The sequence below is a fragment of the Lepidochelys kempii genome, chromosome 6, assembly GCF_965140265.1.
Source record: "Lepidochelys kempii isolate rLepKem1 chromosome 6, rLepKem1.hap2, whole genome shotgun sequence".
In the NCBI taxonomy this organism is placed as follows: domain Eukaryota; kingdom Metazoa; phylum Chordata; order Testudines; family Cheloniidae; genus Lepidochelys; species Lepidochelys kempii.
The window spans coordinates 4,593,875-4,614,729 of NC_133261.1; the positions used below are offsets into that span (position 1 = coordinate 4,593,875).

Consider the following 20,855-nt stretch of genomic DNA (forward strand, 5'->3'; position numbering starts at 1 on the left):
TATTTTCTTACTCCATTTATTTACCTTCTAGCTCTTCAATGAGGGCTCGATTTGTTCTGGTCAGTGCCTGGTAAAGCCGATCCTTGTGTAGTGTGTCCCAGCTTGGCACCAGCTCGAACAGCTTCCGCATTCTCTCCAGGTCAGATCTCTCAGATGAGATGCTCTGGTATTGCTTATAGTTCAGCACATCCCCACGTAGCAGGCCCAGGACTTTGTCCACTGAGGAGACTCGTTGAATTAGTTGTTCTCGGTGCCGCTTCACAAAATGTTCCTCTGGAGAGAGCGGCACTAAAAAACAATTTCAAGCTGTTCAGGCCATTTCAGGCTGTTCCCTGGAGCCAGTTAGCCTCAGCCCTGAACAGGGGAGCTCGAGGATGGATCATGCCTCAGGTGTCACCGTCCCTCCCGCAACTCCCCAGCACGCAGGGGGCCATGCCTGAGGTTTGTGTTCCCCGCCCCCAAAGAATGCTACCATCCATTAAGAACAATTCTCTCTCATTTCTCTCCCCCAAACCGCACTGAGGACTGATCTTTGCTTTGTGGACTCAAAGACATCCAGGCCTCAACACAAGCAGTGAGGACATTGGACCATTGGTGTCGGACTGGCCAGATCTGCCAGCCTCCGAGATGTGCAGTGATAGGTTCCTGCTCTTTTCCCCTTACCTCACATTCCCCTTTTCACCCCTCTCCAGCCTCCCTCTATCTCAGCCTTCTCCAGTATTATGTCAGGTGACTAATGCTAACTGTCCCAACCAGCACCAGTACGGCAGGAGGAGAGCATCTACCCAGCTCTGGAAGGGTGGCCTTGTGGTTAAGGCACTCCCCTGGGACACATGATACCTGGGGTCAGTTCCTGGTTTTAATACAAGCTTCTTATGTGACCTCAAGCAAGTCTTTCCACCCCTCAGGGCCTCAGTTCTCGTCCCGTTCAATGGAGAGAATAATCCTTCCCTTCTCCCACCTCCTGTCTGTGCTGATGCAATCTCTTCAGAAGAGGGACTGTCTCTTCCCCTCTATCTGTACAGTGCTTCACACAATTGCTCCAGGTAAGTCACCATAAAAAACTAAACTCTCTGTGCTGACAGACCCCCAGGCCACAACTGGCTGTTTAATGTTCTGACAGTGTCATTCATTTAACCTCCTGGGCCATGCCTTTCTTCAGGTAACACAGCAGCAACTGCCACAGCCTGTGTAATGGGACAGGCCAGGAGGAATGTAGGAACCACCAGGCTGGATCTAGTCCATCTAGCCCAGTGTCCTGTCCCTGACAGTGGCCAGAACCAGATGCTTCAGAGCAAGGTGTGAAAGCCCTGCAGTATCAGATGTGGGGTAATTAGCCCTGTACCCCAAGTCTCATCCTGATATCTAAGGTTATGTCTATGCAGCAAGCAGAAACCCACAGCAGTGAGTCTCAGATCCTGGGTCTACAGATTTGGGCTCATGGGGCTTGCGTAGCTTGCAGACGTTCTGACTTGGAGTGTGAAGCATAGGCAGTTGGCTTCAGAGCCCAAACATCTACACAGCTATTTATAGAGCCGTAGCATGAGCATGAGTCTGTAGTCTCAGGCTCTGAGACTCGCTGCCAGGGGTTTCTACTTTCTGTGTAGACATACACTTATAGCCAGAGATTGTCTTAGGTCCTAAGCATGAGGTTTGACATCCCTCCCAAAATATGTTAGCATTAATATGTCTGAATGTTCTTGTTATCAATAGAAATGTCCAGCCCTTTGGAGAACCTTGCTAAGTTCTTGGCCTCAATGGCTCTTTGTGGCAAGGAGTTCCAGAGTATAATTACACCTGGTGTGAAGAATGATTTCCTTCTATTTGTTATCAATTTGCCATCCTTTATTCGTTGACTGTCCCCTTGTTCTTTTAGAGAGACAAGGTGGGTGAGGTAATATCTTTTATTGGATATATGGGACCGACATGGCTACAACAACCCTTGTTCTGTTGTTAGGGCCAGGAATATCCGCCTCCATCTCAGGAGTTATTTTACAGACTTTATTAAGTCCCCTGTCATAGAGTGGCTGCCCCATGTAAACAAAGAAGGTCCATCTACCTTATGCCAGATCAGGTGCTCCCAGTAGGGTCAATTAAGAGGGCAGAGCAGAACCTGAAGCTATAAAGGATCAGGGAGAATCTGAGAGAGGGGTAGTCTGTATAAGCTGGAGATCTGGGGTGAGTCAGTGAGGAAAAGGAAAAGTGCCAGAACCAGGAGATTATTCATGGTTCCTGGAGAAGGTTGAAGGCAGGAGAGTGTCACAACCCAATGGCCCCCTCCCTCAGGGAGTCCCCTGGGGAGGCAGATCAGCATTGTATGTTGTGAATGCTGTTGCAAACATCGCAAGGCATGTTGGGAAGGGTTAAAGGTGTGAGTGTGGAGTGGAAGATTCCTTTGCAGGTTACGAGAGGCTGAAGCGGGAGGGGAAAGAAGGAAGAGAGAAGAGAATGGGTTAACTCCACACTTCTGCTGGGCTCAAAGATAACACGCTGACTCCAACTCAAGGCCGCAGCACACATCTGACTCTCGGCTGCCTGCCAAGAAAGACCGGTGCCTATTCCACCTCGACCAGCCGTGAGAAAGGAGGATTCAGCTGAACAGGACTGCAGAGGCAACCAAAATGAGTGAGACAGTGAAGGCCAGCAGGGGGAAAACAACTGTTTTCTTGTCCCTGGGGCCGGTGTGTTTTGGGAAAACTGAGGAGGCCACAGAAAGCCTGTTTGGACTGGTACAAAGAGCACCAGGAACAGAGGTGGAACAGAGGTCCCTGAATGAGCCACCCCCAAAAGAACCCAGGACTTAAAAACCCTCCTGAGAGCCAAAGCAAGTTGTCCACCCTCCCCCCACCCCTTCTTCTTACGTTACATCCAGGCTTGGCCAGCCTCAGGTAGTGCGTGTGTGAGTATGAAAGTGGGTTAGGGCTTGGGACACTAACGCTTCTTCCTTCCTTTGAGTGATGTGGGGAACACCCTGCACTCTCCGCTGTTATTTTATTATTTTCATTAATAAAGCTTTAAAACTTAGACACTTGGTGTGCTCCTTCATCCCCTTCCCCACAATTCTGCGGCCTCAGCCTGATCACCTGACACCTCAGGCAGATTGGTAACAGAAATCTGTCACAAGAGCTGCAAGAGGGTTTGCTGGGTGACTTTCCCAAGACAGAGAGCCAGAGATGGAGGGCTGAAGGCAGGAGAGCAGCAGAGGGGGTTGCCTGCTGGATCTAATTTGAAGAGCCAGAGCCAAGGTCAGAGATGGCTGAAGGCAGGGGAGAGGCAGAGGGGCTTACCCATTGACATCTCTGATCTGGACCCAGGGGAAGTGTGAGAGGGCCAGGGCATTAACCGATGCTTCCCTGGTGAGTATGATCTCCCAGCAGACAGGCTATGGGGGTTTCCACTGGGGGAAGTGGTGTTGCACTTCAACTGGAAGGGCCATGTGAGTGTCCCAGAAGAGGGACAGAAGAGAATGGACAGAGCCTGGGTGTGGGGGAAAATGCTGGAATGTGGTATGTGTCATGTCAGTGGAAGCGATGTCTTGGGATTTTAAGGACTATTTGCACTGGGGTGATAAATTGACTATATTTTGGGACTTATATTTCAGACTATTTGCACAATGTGTTTGGAATAAACTAGCCCAAAGGAGGGGTATTAATGAGGCAAGAGAACCTGGTGTGGAGTTACTGGGAACTCTGCAAAAGGGAAACTGAGGAAGATGCACTTGTGCTGTAGCCTGTAGCAGGAGGATGCTCCACGTAGTGCCTCCATATGACACCCCTCTTATTTGTGTCCTCTATATGGGAAACAATACAAGGCTTTTCAATTTCTCTTTTCCCCAATGTGTTCCCCAGACAATAATGAATATAACGGAGGACAAAGGGGTATAGGAGAGCTGGCAGTCTCTATGTGGCAGCAGACAATATTAAAGGCACAACTGCAAACTATCCCAAGGTGAAGGAAAGATAAAAAGAATAATAGGAGGCCAATATGCCTCCATCAGAAGCTCTTTAATGGCCTGAAAATCAAAAGGGAATTTTACAAAAAAAAGGAAACATGGACAAATTGCTAAGGAGGAGTACAAGAGAATAGCACAAATGTGCAGGGACAAAATCAGAAAGACTAAGGCACAAAATGAGTTACACCTGGCAAGGGACATAAAAGGCAATAAGAAGAAGTTCTTTAAATGTATTAGGAGAAAGAGAAAGACAAAGGAAAGTATAGCTCCTCTACTTAGTAGAGAAGGAGAGCTAATAACGGATGACATCAAAAAGGGTGAGGTGTTTAATGCCTATTTTGCTTCAGTCTTCACTAAAAGGTTAATGGTGACTAGTTACTCAACACAATTAATATTAACAACAAGGGGGAAGGAGCACAAGCCAAAATAGGGAGAGAAGAGAATAAAGAATATTTAGATAAGTTAGATAAAGTCAAGTTGGCAGGGCCTGATGAAATTGATCCTAGGGTACTTAAGGAACTAGCTGAAGCAACCTACAAACCATTATCTTTGAGAAGTCACAGAGCATGTGTGAGGTTCCAGAGTACTGGGAAAGGTGGACGGGGAGCTTGGGTGCAGGAGGAGAGGTGTGGTGAGGTGAGGTGGGTTTGGGGTTCCTGGTGTGGGGGTGAGGCTCAGCAGCAGGTTTTAGGTGTGGGGGGAGTTGGATGGACAGGGGGAGCAACTCTCCATAGAGTGACCCTTCTTCCCACCCCTGCACCCGGAACCCCCCCCACCAAGCCCCCTCTGCATCAGTAGCACGCAGAAACACCCCCACAGCGAGCTCCCCAAACCCCCACTCCTCCAAGCCTCACCCCCTGCATCAGCAGCTCACCGCACCCAGACTCCCAACAGCTGAGCCCCCACCAGCTGCACCCTGAGCCCCCCTACACCAAGCCCCACTCCCCCGGCACCTAGACGCCCCCCATTGAGACTTAACCACCTTCATCTGGACTCCCCTGCCAAGTCCCACTCCCCCTGCACCCAGAACACCCCAACAAGCTCCTGTACATCCAGATCCCGCCTGGACCCACACCAAGCTGCCGACACCCAGATTGTGCCACACGGAACTCTGCTACTCTTGAGAAAATTCTGCACCAAAAAATTAAAAAAATTAAAATTCTGCAAACTTCTGAATATTTGTCAAAAGAACACAGTAACACAACAACAATATAATCACACCCTTTTCAATTATTGTGGTAATTTATTTCAAAATACTTGTCAGCAAATAATTGAAAAGGGTGTAATTATATTGTGTTATTTTGACTAATAAAATATGCAGAATTTTAAAATGTGAGCAGAATTTTTAATTTTTGGCACAGAATTCCCTCAAGATTACCTTATCCCTTTTACTTGGTATCACTTAATCCATGACCTTTTGTTAATAAACTTGGCTTGCTTTTGTTATAAATCATCAGTGCTGGGTAAGTCCAATACAGTGTGTGCAACTGGGAGTGTTCTATTTTCTCTGTGGAGGCAGTGACCCTCACACTTTCTCTGTGAGGGCCCAGTGAGAGGGACTGGTTCCTGCAGTAGGATAATTTCGGAGAAAATTTGGGAATGAAAGGATACTAAAATCAGCCTGCAAGGAATAACCGTCTTGGGCAAAGCCAGGGTGAGGCTTGTGGGCTGCTGGCAGGCTATTGGTGTCAGAGCTTTACACAGCTACAAGACACCCAGGTTACAAGGCATATGGTGAATCCCAAAACATCACAATCATTCTATAAAAATTTTGTTTTAACATTATTTTCTCCATTATCCTGTTTCGTTAATGCAACAGTCGCTGTCAGCACCTCTGTAATGAGATGAGCCAATGGAAGGGGTTAGTCAGGTTGGGGTGATTTCAGCAAAGGGATGTAGAGGTAAGTGAAACAGTTGGGAGGCGGCTGGGTCAGGGAACAGCTGGAGTTTTTAGAAATGCTCCTTTCTATAAACAGACTCGTGGCCCAGATCCACAAAGGTATTTAGTCTTCTAAAGTCTGCTGATTTCAATGGGAGTTAGGAGCCCAAATGCCTTTGAGGATCTGGGCCTACTGTCACTAAGGCACTCAACTAAGGGCTAACACTATCGGGACTACCTGATACTCATGCCCAGGCAGGATACTTGGACAAGTCCCAATAGCACAGTGATGGGCAAGGAATAAAACCCCAGAGAGACAAGCTGGTGTCCCCTCTGGGATGGGTTTGGGGTGTCGTGCCCTGGAGGTGCCAGGGACGATTATTTTCTTGATTCCATTTATTTACCCTCCAGTTTGTCGATGAGGGCTCGGTTTGTTTCCTTCAGTGCCTGGTAGAGCCGGTCCTTGCGCTCTGTGTCCCAGTTTGGCACCAGCTCGTACAGCTTCCGCATCTTCCCCGGCTCAGTACAGATTTCCATGTATTGCTCATTGTCCAGTACATCTCCATACAGCAGAGCGAGAACTTCATCCACCAAGGAGGCTCGTTTGATCAGCTGCTCTTGGTGCCACTCAACAAAATGTCCCCCTGAGTAAAAAGACATGAAAAACCCTACTGAATCACTGGGTTTAGTGGCCAGACTATTCAGGGCTGGTCCAGGGGCCACTTAGGGTAGGTCTACACAGGATATCGGATGCGGTTGCCCTAGGTCACCTGACTCACGCTTATGGGGCTCAGGCTGTGAGGCTAAAAATTGCTGTGTAGATATTTGGGCTCCAGGCTGAGCTCTGGGACACTCTACCCTGGCCCAAATGTCTACACAACTATTGCTCAGCCATGGAGCCAGAGCCCCACAAAGCCAAGTCAGCCATGAAATTTTTATCCCTGTGTAGACATACCCTTAGCCACAGCTCTGAGAAGGGGTTGGGACAAAGCTTCTCTGCCCCAGGATGGATCATGCCTCAGAACTGCAATCCCTCCCTCAGCTTCCCATCATGCAGGGGGACATGCCAGCTGCATTGAATAGGGCCACCTGCTCTCCACTGAATCCAGCCATCTGCTACCCTCACACAGCACCGACATGCAGCCATCTCTGGGGTGGTGTTTAACAGCCATTTAACAGTTGCACAACAGTGTTAAGCTAGAGTTCAGGACAGGAAATGCAGGGGGCAGATGCTGGCTGCTGGGACGGGGAGTGTGGCAGACAACTCATGGAATTCCAGACCGAATCAGCAGAGAACAGCAATTAGGCAATCTCCTGACTGTGATTCTCCTATAGACATGCCCTTGCCTTCAGTGAATGGGGATGGATGTGTGAGAGAAGGGGCAGAGTTAAGGCTATTAGTGGTAACTGCTCTTCCAGGGCCTGCACTAACTCTTGCCCTTGATCTGACAGCTCCCAGTACCTGTGTCATGGGAGAGTTCTTTGAAAAGGACTATTGTCAGCAGCACCTTTGGGTAAGAGAGGGGAAAATTGATTCAGTCAGGGCTACCCCTGATGGCAGGAGAAACTACAGCATCAGTTTCAACAACACAGAACTTCATACAGTGGTGATGTCATCAGACTCCCCCTCCTCCAGTTTTTACTGTGGACATGCTCTCCCCCTTGCTGACTGGCAATTTGCTCCTACCCCCTCCTTCCCAGTCATTTCCCTTCAGTCTTACTCTTTCTACCCTCACTCTGTTCCCCCCCCCCCCCAGCTCCCTTTTCCTCCCCTACCCAAAAACTAACCCAAAAGGAAAGCCTGTGGCACTAACATGTGTGTGTCACCCACCACTCGGCCTGTGTGTTCTGGTCCTTCCCACAGCCCTGGTTGTGCTCTGTATTGAGACTGTGAGCTCTTTGGGATGGAGACGGTCCCTTTGGTATGGAGCCTCCCATGAGTTTCCCAGCTCCTGGAGCCCCAGCCTACACATGGAGGGACCACTACCCAAAGGACTACAATGACTACCAGAGGCCTCTGAGCCCATTCCCAGCATGCCTGGAGTCAGGGGTGGGGACAGAAGAAACTAGAAATCCCTGCTGGGGCAAGTTAGGGAGGTGTCTTCAGGAGCAACCCCTGGAACAATGACAAAGCACAGCCCCCAGCAAACTAGCCAGGGAGGGGCAGCCTGACTTTACACAAAGGAGAGAAAGGTCAGTTTGAGTCTGCATCCTGGGAGAGAGATGGTGTGGCTCAGGAGTCCCTGCTGAATTTCCCCTTCCCCTTAAGGGCGTTCTTGTGCTGCTTGAGACTGGGGCTGCAGAGATCAGGCGGCTCCAGATCTGCAATGACCAGCATCCAGAGGGATATCCCACCCAGCACCAGCTACCAACAGCCAATCCAGACTCCAGGAGGATTTCAGCCCAGGGAAGCAGCAAGCCCGGTTGGAGTCAGGAGAGGACCCTGCCTCAACCCACGGTGAAGAAAAAGTAAGGGGACCATTTGTTTAAGCTGGCCAGTGCCATAGCACTGCGACGCTGCATCACAGGACACATGGCATCCTTAGGGACTGGAACACCTGGTCAGAAAGGGATCCTGGCTGCTCTGGTCGGCATCGCTGACCAGGAAGTTAGAAGTCCCGTCAGCGGTGCTGCAACACTAAGGCAGGCTAGTTCCTACCTGTCCTGGCACTGCACTGCACTGCGCCCCGGAAACGACCAGCAGGTCCGGCGCTAGTGTGGGGGGCAAGAGGCTGTGCACATTGCCCCCACCCCAAGCAGTGGCTCCACACTCCTATTGGCTGGGAACCGGCCAATAGGAGCTGGGGGGCAGGGCCTGCAGGCAAGAGCAGCAAGCGGAGCCTCATCCTTCCCACCCCACCTACTAGCGCCGGACCTGCTGGCTGCTTCCGGGGTGCACCTGCGCAATGCGGTTTCAGGATAGGCAGGGATTATCCTGCCTTAGCCCCGCTGCACTGCTGAGTGGGACCCACCAGAGGTAAGCCTGCGCCCCAACCCTCTGCCCCAGCCCTGAGCCCCCCCAAACCCAAAACCCCCTCCTTCACTCCAAAGCCCTCATCCCTGGCCCCACCCCAGAACCCACACCCTGTATCCCCTCCTGCACCCCAACCCCCTGCCCCAACTCTGAGCCCCCCAAACCTAGACCCCCCTTCTGCACCCCAAAGCCCTCATTCCTGACCCTAACCCAGAGCCCTCACCTTCTCCCACACCCCAACTCCCTGCCTCAACTCACAGCCCCCTCCTGAACTCCAAATCCCTCGGCCCCATCCCCCCAGCCTACAGCCCCCTCCTGCACTCCAAATCCCTCACCCCCAGCCCCACCACAGAGCCCTTACCCCCTCCTACATCCCAACTCCCTGCTTCAACCCGCAACCCCCTCCCACATTCTGAATCCCTCGGCCCCAGCCTGGAGTCCCCTTCTGCACCTCAAACCCCTGTCCCAGCCTAGTGAAAGTGAGTGAGGGTGGGGGAGAGTGAGCCACCGAGGAAGGTGGAATGTAGTGTGCAGGGGGCAGGACCTTGGGGAAGGGGCAGAGGCAGGGCAAGGGTGTTCAGATTGGTGCGATTAGAAAGTTGGCAACCCTAGGTATCCCCCCCCCCGCCTCAGGATAGTACAGAGAGGGAGTTAGGTTAGAGGAGTTTGTGGTTAGGAGGTGAAGAAATGGCTTATTTATTAATTATTAGCTACCCTTAGCCCCTTCCTTGCCCAGATCCTATGTTCATGTCTCCAGTACAGTCCCCGCTCTGTGCCACTGGTATTGTTGCTGTGTCATTCCTTTGCTGGGTTTGTTTCAATTGCCTTGTTGTCCCTTGTGTACTGAGCTTTATGGTCCTTGCTGCTCGGAGCATGGTCACTGATTTCTCAATGGGCAGCACCCCTGTGTATACGGCACAGCAAGGAGTCACCCTGATTGGAGGCATCTAAGAGCCAAGAAAAATAACCCCGGACCCAGCCCACATGAGGAGATGGATAGCAAGTACCAGGGAGAGGTTTGAAATCTAAGTGAATGTTACAAATATCCCTAACCTGAACAACAGGCCAAAGCAACCCCCTGGGGCCTAATCACCCCATGCATAATTCCAAGGGATGTGAATGAGGAGCTGCCTGCAGAACTGAGCCCTGGCCCTTCGTGTGAAGCCAAGCCCTGGATTGCACGGCTGGAGAAGGCTCTGTCTGGAACGGACCTGACAGCACCACATATTGAAAGAATCTCCCGCATGAAGCAAATGCTCCTACACTGTACGCCATCCAGAGTAACCCACTTTGGCGTTTGCTAGCTCCTGGAACACCAAACTGAGCCTCTAGGGGGTCCTGCCCTCTGGATTACAGCAACAATGGCTCCAGAGCCTCTGGGCACCATTTCTCACCCTGCTTAGGGTCCAGGGCAGGGACAGAATAGACAAAACTCCTTCAAAAGCCAGTGGGGAGCAAGAGATCAAGTGATTCATGTAAATAGTCTGCTGGGCCAATGAGAAGCCAGGACTGTTCAATCCCTCAGTGGGAAGGGACAGCCTGACTCAGAGACAAAGGGAGTTGTTTTTGATTCATGTTTGGGCTGTTTGAGTTTGGAGGTGGGAGAGGAGGAGCAGCACAGCCTGCATCTGGAGTCTCTACTCAACTCCCCACTTCCCACACACAAAGGGGACTTTGAATTATTTGGGGATTTAATATGTGATTGGGCATGCCAGCCGTGCAGGGACTAGCACAGAACCAACCTGGCACTGGCTACCTAGAGCCAGTGGAAATCTCCCCAGGACTCTAGCCCAGGGAGCCAGGAGAGGACTCTGATCCGCTCAGGGGGGAAAACACTATAAGGAAACCCTTTTCTTTTAGGTTTCAGAGTAGCAGCCGTGTTAGTCTGTATTCGCAAAAAGAAAAGGAGGACTTGTGGCACCTTAGAGACTAACAAATTTATTTGAGCATAAGCATACAGTTCACTTCATCGGATGCATTTTCTTTTATTCATCCCAGCCCTCACTTACAGCACTCATCGCAGAACTGATTTTGCGCATGCTGTCTGCCTGGAAAGGTGCTAGGGAGGGAGCTGAGGGTTGTGTGCAATGGGAAGGCAGGGAGGTGGGGAATTTGTTATAGTGTTGATGTTTAGTATTTCAGTTAACTTTAATCCTTCCTCCTCTAATGCCTTTGTTTCTTCTCCCCAATACAGTCCCCTGTGTTATATTTTTCTTTTTTGAGTGTGGTATTGCATTTGTTGGGGTTTGTATTAATGTGTTGTTCATGTACGGGGTTGTATTCCTTGGGAATAGAAAAGAAGTATGAGTTATTTTCCCGAAGGACAGCAGCACCCCTTGTGTCTCAGGCATGGAGAGGAGTCACCTAGGGTGGAGGCACCAGGTGCTAAAGTAAAGAACCCAGGACCCAACCCATGCGAGGTGGAGGGAGAAACCGCTCCAATTAGCGAACAGGAGGGAGGAGGCTTGGGGAGGGGCTACACCAGTATTGTGGGAGCTGCTTAAATATCCACTGTCCAGCTCAGATACCAGTGATGGGCAAGGGATAAAAGCCAGCGAGACAAGCTAGTGTCCCCATTGGGATGGGGTTGGGGTGAACCCTCTTGGGTCACACAGGGAGCTGATTTCCCAGATGTCATTTACTTACCCTCCAGCTCTTCGACGAGGGCTCTGTTTGTTAATTTCAGTGCCCAGTAGAACATGCCCTTGAACCATGAGTCCCAGTTTGGAATCAACTCATACAGCTTCCGCATCTTCTCTGGGTCAGTTCTCTCAACTGTGATCATTTGGTGTGGCTTGTTCTCTGGTGCCTGAATGGGCAGCTGAGGCAAGACATCGCTACTCGCGGCATAGGCAAAAAATCCTTTCTGCTGGTTGGCAAAATGTTCCCCTGAGAAGTCATTTAAAAAAATACCAAATTAATAATTGTCATGATTATATATTATGTTTGTGCCACACGGGCAACCACTGGCATGGTCACATCCTCCCCAGTTTATTTCCCCAGCCTCCTCCCCCCCAATTCTGCTGGCCCAGTGGCTGGAGGGGAAAAAGTAAATATTACTCCTCCTGCTGTTAATCGTCAATTAATGCTCTCCTGAACCAGACGATTCCCTCTCCCGGCCCCACACACCCCGTTAATGTTGACCCTTGGGTTAATGCAGGTAAAGGAGGAAGCCCAGATGCTGCCTTCTCCTGGGGGGAGGCAGCAGAGAAAGAGCTGAGGGACAAGGCGCATAGGACAGAGACGGGGGACACTGGGAAAACAGAGCTCTGCACACAAATACAGGCATGGACATGCAGACATACAGATATTTTTAAGGGGAAACTTTCAGGAGGAGGGGGAATGAGTTCATCTGTAGAACTAGTTCCACGTTGAATCCTCCGCCCCAATCTTTCCATCCAAAAATGACTCTCCTGTCCGCACCCAACATTTTTTTGGCGATTGCACCTATGTTCCCCGGCGCTGTTTAGCCAGAGGCCTGAGTAGGGGCTGGGACAGATTGTGCCTCAGAAATCACATTCCCCTCTCCATTGTGCCGGGGGGATATGCCAGCTGCACTGTCCCTTTTGGGGGTTGTGTATCATGATGTTTGATTGAAGAGGGGAAGAAAATTTGTGGGGAAACCAAGTGAACAGGGCAAAGCTATTAGGTAGGTGGTCAGAGGGGTGAGCTACAAGGGAATGGCTGTTGGGGGGAAGGGGAGGAGAAAGATTGAGGTTAGGGGAGGGGAGATTGAGACAGATGGGAATAAAGGGCAGTGGGAATGAAGGAGTGATAAGTGGGTGTGGAGAAAGAGAAACCGAAATAGCACCGATATCCTAGAGAGGGTAGCAAGGGAGCATGGTTTCCCGCCCTGACAAACAGGGAGAGACCCTGACTGCCCTCTGGTGGGCAGAACTGGGACACACACAGCTGCTCCACTGGAAGCAGAAGGGCAGAACAAGAACCGGAACTATAAAAGACAGGCCCTGTAGCTCAGTTGGAGAGCTTACCAGAGGAACCCTGCCCGGATTGAGTGCCCTGGGCAGATAGACTCACTGCTGTTCCGCCTGGCTACAGGTCAGAGCCATTAACTTCTAGCTAACAGGAAAGGTTTAGGATCCCTCCCCTGACCCATTTAGGATGTGTAATTCACAGGTGTGATTTATATTGGTGGAGATACCTTCGGCTATAGATTCCTGAGATGGGGAGAGAAGCTTAGTGTTTTCTATCCCACCTGCTAGGCAGGGAAAAAGGAACCATAAAGAAGCCTTGGTTTCTGAAGCATTACTGGCAAAATGTTTAAGAAAAAGAAAGCAAGAAGCAGGAGGAGTAGGCGAAACACTCAGGCAGTTGTCAGAACAATCCTGCAGGAAAAACAGGATCAGGCCCAGGCAAGCAGCAATCATTCTGCTTGCAGGCAACAGATTAAAAGCTGAAATATAAACTGGATGCCCAGAGGGGCATTGTAGCAGCAGGAGGAGTAGGTACAGATACAAGGGGTACTTCAGGCCCCTGAGATAAAATTACAAAACTATGTTGCCAGTAAAACTTTAAAAGCTGTGGCAGCAGAGAATAATATAATGAAGCTAAGATATAATAAACTGGATGCAGAAGTAAGTGATTTAAAGAAAAAGTAAAGAGATAACAATAGCTTTTGCAGAAATTAATAGTATGAAGTTAGGAAAAAAAATAGACAGGTGGGAATTGTAAAAATATGAAAGAACAACAGTTGTAGTGTTATAAGAAGAAAATTCTGGGTTCAATAATAAAACCCAGTCATGTAAAAGTAAATATATTGTGTAATTATGTAAGGTTCTAAGGACCTAAACCAACATCCCTGGTTTGTAAAAGTCTGTTTTGTAGGTTTAAGATGAATTGGGTTTTTTTTTATTTAATAATGCCATTAAAAATCCATTTGAATATTTTATTCAAAGTTGCTACACTGACAGACCCTTTTGCTGGACACAGGCAACTAGTGTGGTTTGCCTTTAGTATTTTGCACTTAATCCTTTGGGGACATATTATAAAGTTTAGTCTTTTTAAATAAGGACCAGAAGATGTGGGCAAAGCAGCCAGAACCCGAAGAATGGGGAGAGATTCTGGATCCTTTTTAAATAATAAATAGCAGCTAAGAACTGCAGGAGAAGAATAAAAAGTTAAAAGACAGTGCATCTCTGATGCAAGGGCATGGGTGGAATGTACAAAGGAAGCAATGTTAAAAACACTAAGTCTTAACATGGCTCTAAGTAGTCACACTGTCACTTGAATAAGGATACATAAAAATTTTAAACAGTTACACTTTAAAATTAATATGGCTAATATAATGTTATAGAAGTTAACTATGGAAGAAATGTGCATTCCCCCCCCGCCCATGAAATTTACCATATACACCGTATAAGGGGTAAGAGAAATGTCAATAAAACATATTACTTAATTAAAATCCTATTAGGGCTCCAAAAAGAGCCACAATAGGTTATAGAGTAGCAGCCGTGTTGGTCTGTATCCGCAAAAAGAAAAGGAGGACTTGTGGTACCTTAGAGACTAACCAATTTATTTGAGCAGTCTCTGTAGTGCCACAAGTACTCCTTTTCTTTTTACAATAGGTTATGTTTTCTTTTTCAGATTGCTGGGTGTCCTGAAGCAGAAGTTGAAAGTGGAAAATAATCAGAACTCTAGTTCTGACTTGCTGGTGGAAATTAATGCTTTTAAAACAGAATCCAGTCCCTGAGCTAGTGATTGCTTTGGATCCAAAAAGCAACATCTGTGTTGATGCAAATTACCCAGCTGAGAGAGGAGGAAAAGATCTGCCCATATACGGTAGCCAAAAAGTTTTGTTTGTTTGTTTTTTTAAATGAAGTAGTTTGCAGATACGAAACCCTGGAAGTCAGAGACTCAGACAATGGGGAAACCTTCGTAGGGGCAGTTTTTACAACCATGATATAGGCATTAGGAGTTAAACAAAAGTTCCACATACCTTACCGACCCCAGTCATCAGGCCAGGTGGAACGTATGAACCAAACTATTAAAGAGGTACTGTGCAAAGTACTAAACCACACAGGTAAAGATTGGCCTGATAAACTGCCAGTAATTCTTGGGGCCATACGCATTAGCAATAGACTACGAACAAAAATACACCCATTCCAAATTCTGTTTGGGCAACCTACACGCCTAATGATCGACCCCAGTCACCTAGACAAGGGTCCAGGGGAGCCTCTTAATGCTACTCAGCATGACTACTTCCAATGGCTTAAACAGCTACAGGAAAATAAAACTACATTACGGTACAGAGTCAATCAGGCTGTTAAACAAAGGAATAATAAAATCCAAGAACAGAAACATGTGAATCAGCATTGTGGGAGACAGGAAATCAAGTAATGAACCTGAAGCTGGAAAAAAGGGGCCACTAATTAAAATCAAAATGGACAGGACCATATTCCATAGTGGATCGCCTCTGCCCACTGATATACCACATTAAGAAGGACGGAACGCCAAAATGGGTACGTGTTGCACAAATTAAACTGTTTGCATAAATAATAAATCACATTTGAACTCTCTTTACAGAAAAGAACTCCCTGAAATTAAAACACAAGGCACTGCTTAACCACCACAATTTTACTCCACAGAAAATAAGATTGCAGTGTAAGATCTGGCTCTGTCTGCTTTTGAAGATTTTCAGTGCCAAGATAGCTCTAGTGTTCATGAGAGAAGATGCAGCCCTCCTCATGAACCAATATGCAAGGAATAATTCACTCTCTATTAACCAGTCATGGGTCCCCAAGTGATCCGGTAATACTTATAAAATTGTATAATAAAAACACCAGTCAGGTTCTAAAACCACTAGGAAGTAGCAGTGTGTACACCTGGAAAGGTGAGGTGGGACTTAAGGTCCACCTTCTAAATATTACAGGAATACAAAATCACTGGAAAATAGGGGTTGAGATAAAAGTTTTTTGGGGGGATACTAGGTGGATCACCAGCTACCCACAATTACCATACGAGTGGGACAGGCTCATTAAATCAGGAACAAGGTTAACGGCAATTGCGGGCTACTGTCCAATGGTAATTTAAATTTATGGTTCCTGGACACATGTACTAAAACCTGGACCAGGGACTACACATTTAAAAAGGGCACCCCAGTTAAAATAAAGAAACCTAAACTGTTTATCACCCAAATTAATCTAGTAAAGGTACTGTTAAACCCCCTGTTGGTAGAAATAAAAATTGGTATGGATTGGACATGGCTAAACGTGTCAGAAATAGAAGATGAAGGTATACCCTACTCCCTTCCTATTTTGAAAGCATGGATAAAAACACATCAGCCCTCAGGTGGCTGAGCAAAGCGAGACATAATACAAGTAGAACTAGAAAATAAAACTGCCTTGGCCATAGGGTGTACCGAAATGCGAATTCTTAGCTTAGCAACACTTGAACATGAAATGTTTTGGGTAGTATCTGGAAATGTTAGCGTACTAGCACATCTTTTAAAACAATGCAAAAGATTGTCATTCAATATCTATAGATATGAATGGATGCAATACGTTTCTAGTATGGTAAAATCTAATCTGCTATTGGGTGCAATTATTAAAATTGCTCACCAACAGTCTGTAGAGGCAGAAATATGGAAAGTAAGCCCACTTCCAAAATTAACCATGGGATTTTTTTGGTAACCCCGGGTTGTAGGTCAGTGGGTTGGGAAGAAGAAGAAATTATGAGACACTCGAGGGTGTACAGAATGGAGCCCTCAAAAATGGGTATGCTTTTTCTTGCTTGTCACTACAGAACCATGTAGCATAAATACATCATTAGGAAGATGTGTTTGGGATGAATTGAAAATGTAACGCGTGTGTTATAAAATGGACAATGTGTATAGGTTGCATCCTGGGAAAATGTGTTTTGGGAAGATGGAAGCATTAGCCAACCCCCAGTGGCTGAATGTAGATGCAATGCCAGCGGACTATATACTAGCAACCATACTTACTATTTACCAAAGATAAAAAGGTACAAAGCACAGTAACTGCTGCTTTGATTAATTTTTCTGTTACCCTTGGCCTAGATTGATCAGTAAAATCATGCCACTTATTTGCAGAAACAGAAGTGACTCGGTTTTTACAGCAAAGACAAAAAGACACAGGGAAACGCGTTGTTCAAATATTACATGCAAATGGAGATATGTTAAAAATTGCCAAACCTAAAAAGAAAATAACAGCCTATCACTGGTACGATATCTTTACAGGCTGGTCCCCTACTTCTAAGGGCATTTTGTCTATTATGTTTCATCCATTGCTGATGTATTAATATTATGTTGCATTTGGCTGGTGGGAATGTGTCGTATGTGTTGCTGGATAAAGAAAATGTTTGTTAAACTACAACCACAAGATCAAATTGCCTATCAGTATATTGCTTTAAAATAATTATGTAAGATATGACCCACTCAAGAATAATACTAATGATTAGTATAAGAATTATGAATATTGTAATAGAATGAAGTTTTAAGATTAATTTAGTTTAAGTGTAAGTCCTTTGATTAAAATGCTAATGTGTGGGCCTCAGACTGGCCACGAAGGTTAGCTGTAGTTTCTGATGTTAGGATAAAGGTAAATTAAAAGGAATGGAATGCTATGAAAGACCTTGTACGAGATAAAAAGTTTTAGTGTTAGAAGTAGCTGGTACTAAAAGTGATTTTTATGCCATGCTGCAGCTAGGTAATACTTTGTTTGTGCGAATGAGAGTGAGAATGTTTTAAGAAAGATAAACGTGAAGAACGTTGCCATAATTAACGGGTCCCACTTGGCGGATGACTTCGTCATGGCCTTGTCACCAGGCTGACAGTTTGAACTCCTCAAACTCCGGAGCAACGGTAGAAATGCCAGGTCTATCACGTAAACCTCTTGAAGGCCTGGCATGAGCAGGAAAGTCTGCTAATAACCCCATATCCCCCTGACCCAGAGTTAGGGCCCCAGGGCCCCACTCCGATGAAACAAGGGGAACCCCTCCTCAGAGAAACCCTCACTCCTGAGCAGCAAAAGCAAGCAGGATGTCTACTGGAGGCCTTCTCCTGAACATTCATGGCAACACCAGGGCAGATCCTGCAGGCCCAGCACATCACCTGCACACACACACTTCGGGAGGTAGTTTGTGAAACCACCCGTCCCACGCCACCGGCAGGATGTGATGGAACAAGCGGTGCAGGCAATGCTGGAGCTAGGGATCACAGAAATGACACAAAGCTAGTGGCACAGCCCCATTGTTCTGGTCCCTAAACCAGATGGGACCTACCAGGTTTGCATTGATTTCCAGAGAATTAGTGCCATTTCTAAATTTGAAACCTACCCAATGCCCCGGATAGACCAACTTGACCATATGGGCGAAGCACGCTCTATTACCACCCTGTACCTGACAAAGGGATACAGACAGATCCCACTGGACCTGATCTCGAAGGAAAAGACCCTATTGGCTGCCCCCACCAGGCTCTACCAGTTCACCCGCATGCCTTTCGGACTCCATGGGGCCCCTGCAGCCTTCCAGTGGTTGATGGATCGCCCACTCTAGTCACACCTTGAATATGCCTCAGCCTACCTGGATGATGTAATGATCTATAACTGTTACTGGGAAGAGCACCCAAACCAGCACCCCTACAGACCCTCTGATCCACAAGACAGATGGCTAACCCCAAGAAATGTCAAATTGCCTACCAGGAGATCATCTATTTGGGATACGTCCTGGGACGGGGGAAGGTTCGTCCTCTAGTTGGAAAGGTCCAGACCATTCAAGAACAATGACCACAAAAGAAACAAGTGAGGCAATTTTGGGGGCTGGTGGGCTGTTACCACCACTTCATCCCCAACTTCACCTCGATTGTTCTCTCCCCACCCCCCAACAGAAATCCTAACAACCAGGCACAATGTGTCAGCTGCTTCCCGAGTGTGCCAAAGCATTCCAGATGCTAAAGGACCATCTCTGCCATGAACCAGTGAGTTATAGCCATGATTTCTCTCATAGATGTGTGGTTCAGACCGATGCCTTGGCAGTGGGGCACGAGGCTGTCCTCTCTCAGACCCGCAATGGAAGGGAACACCCCGTCCTTTTACATTAGTCAGAAGCTCTTTCCCCGGGAACGCAACTATTCAACCATCAAGAAGGAGGCCCTGGCAATTAAATGGGCTGGGGAGGCCTTTCGGTATTACCTCCTGGGGGTCTCCTTTGTTGTGGTCATGGATCATGCCCCCCTCAAGTGGCTGCAGACTATGAAAGACACTAATGCGAGGCTAATGAGGTGGTACCTCGCCCTTCAACTGTTTGCATTTACCGTGTAACATAGTGCAGTTAAGGAGAATGCAAAGGTAGATGGGGGAGGGGGACCATACCAGCCCAAGAGAGTAGGGGCTGGACTTGAGGGTGGGGTGTAGCAAGGTGGCATGTTCTCCCACCCTGACAGATGGGGAGAGACCCGTGACCACCCCCTGGTGGGTAGAGTTGGGACACCTGTGGCCACCACACTGCTTCCAGCAGGGCGGGACAGGAACTGGAACTATAAAGGATAGGCCCTCTAGCTCAGTTGGAGGAGAGCTAACAGAAGAGCAGGACGTCTCTTCCCCACTGCTGGAGTTTGGAGCTGACGGAGACTGCCACAGCGCCAGAGACCTAGAGAGACCATTGCAACTGCCAGGCACTGGGGACCTGAGGAGCTGCCACTTGCCATCTATGAGATGAACCCCAGCGAAATGAACGATGACCCTGGAACCCAGGTACCCCCTGACTGGGAGTGTAGGAAGAAGCCCAGGGAAGCCGAATAGGGTTCAGCTTTGTTACTGTCTACAGGCTGGCCAGCATGTTGTGGCCAGAATTCCCCACTGACCCAGTGGCGGACAGCTCCGCCACTGTTAGATCCCTGTGCTGGGACACAGTGGAGTGGGCGGGCATGTGTCCCCCTGCCCCGGTCACCCCACCCCTAGGGTTGGCCGCTTCCACATCTTTAGGCCAGGAGGCCTGCATTTGTCTGGCGCCCGCCTGAGCTAGGATTCCAGACGGGTTTGGCTGTTGCTCCCACCAGAGAGCTGATTTCCCCTGAACTGCTGTGTTGCTCAGCTTGGCTACAGGCCAGAGCCATTAACCGCTTACTAATTTCCCCCTGAACTGAGTTGCTCCCGGAGGGATTGTAGCCCACCCTGATGGACGGGGAGAGACCCTCAACCACCTTACAAGTGGCTTGTGCTTTGTAAGTATCTAGGCCTGGTCTGCACACATAAGTTGCAGTTTGCTGACTGGCTAACAGTGATTTCAGAAGAGGAAGAGGCTGCATGGATTCCAGGAGAAGATTGCTACAAGCAGATGGAGGGAAGATGTTTTTGACTCAGCAGATTGTATACATTTGGTGATCTAAGGGCTTGTCTGCACTTACATTTTATAGGGCTCTAGCTTGCAGGCTCAGAGGTGTGAAAGATCACCCCCCTGAGCACTGTAAAGCGCCAGCGTGGACAGGCTCAGAGTGCTGGGAGCCGCACTCCCAGTGGTCTGAGCTATTCCCCTCGTGGAGGTGGATTACCAGGAGCGCTGGGAGAGCTCTCTCCCAGTGCTTGCCTGGGACCACTCTCACACATCAAAGCACTGCTGTGGGAGCCCTTGAACTCTGCAGTGTAGACTTAGCCTAAGGCTCAGGTGAACTCAACCTAAGTTTTGGGAACTCGGAGTTTCTCCTCGCTGTGTTTCTGTGAGCACTGGCCTGTTTCGATTTAATTTGTTTTCTTTATTTATGTTTATGTATAACTGTGAAGATAATGTATGTGGATTATCAAATAGCCATGTTATGTTATAAAAACTAAGTTATTATTTGTTTTATTATTTATGTTTCTTTATCATAAAGATTTTATAAAGGGGGTACTTAAATTCATTCCTTTTGGGATATTTGGGGATTTCAAGGTGGGGAAGTTAACCCAGTGCAATCCTTGCTGAAAATCCTTAAAGACTTAATTCTGGGTCTCAAGCTGCTTTTCTATGGGAGTTGGGATTTTTTAAGGCACTGGAGAACGGCAATGAAGAGAACTGTAGCCCACCCAAAGCCCAGCGCCATA

General features: G+C 48.0%; 1 protein-coding gene across 7 annotated transcripts in view; it reads right to left on the reverse strand.

Annotated features, from left to right (window-relative positions):
* Positions 1-20,855, reverse strand: part of LOC140912354 (uncharacterized) — a 121,957-nt gene that overhangs the window by 91,946 nt on the left and 9,156 nt on the right. For all 7 annotated transcript variants that reach the window (XR_012159274.1, XR_012159273.1, XM_073346609.1 and 4 more), the window contains 3 exons: positions 11,452-11,694; positions 6,236-6,475; positions 25-288 (listed from right to left, as the gene is read on the reverse strand). Coding sequence is in view for 5 of the 7 variants with exons in the window: in XM_073346609.1 (XP_073202710.1) it covers positions 25-288; positions 6,236-6,475; positions 11,452-11,694 (747 nt within the window). In the remaining 2 variants the exon portion in view is untranslated. The remainder of the gene's footprint in view (positions 1-24; positions 289-6,235; positions 6,476-11,451; positions 11,695-20,855) is intronic.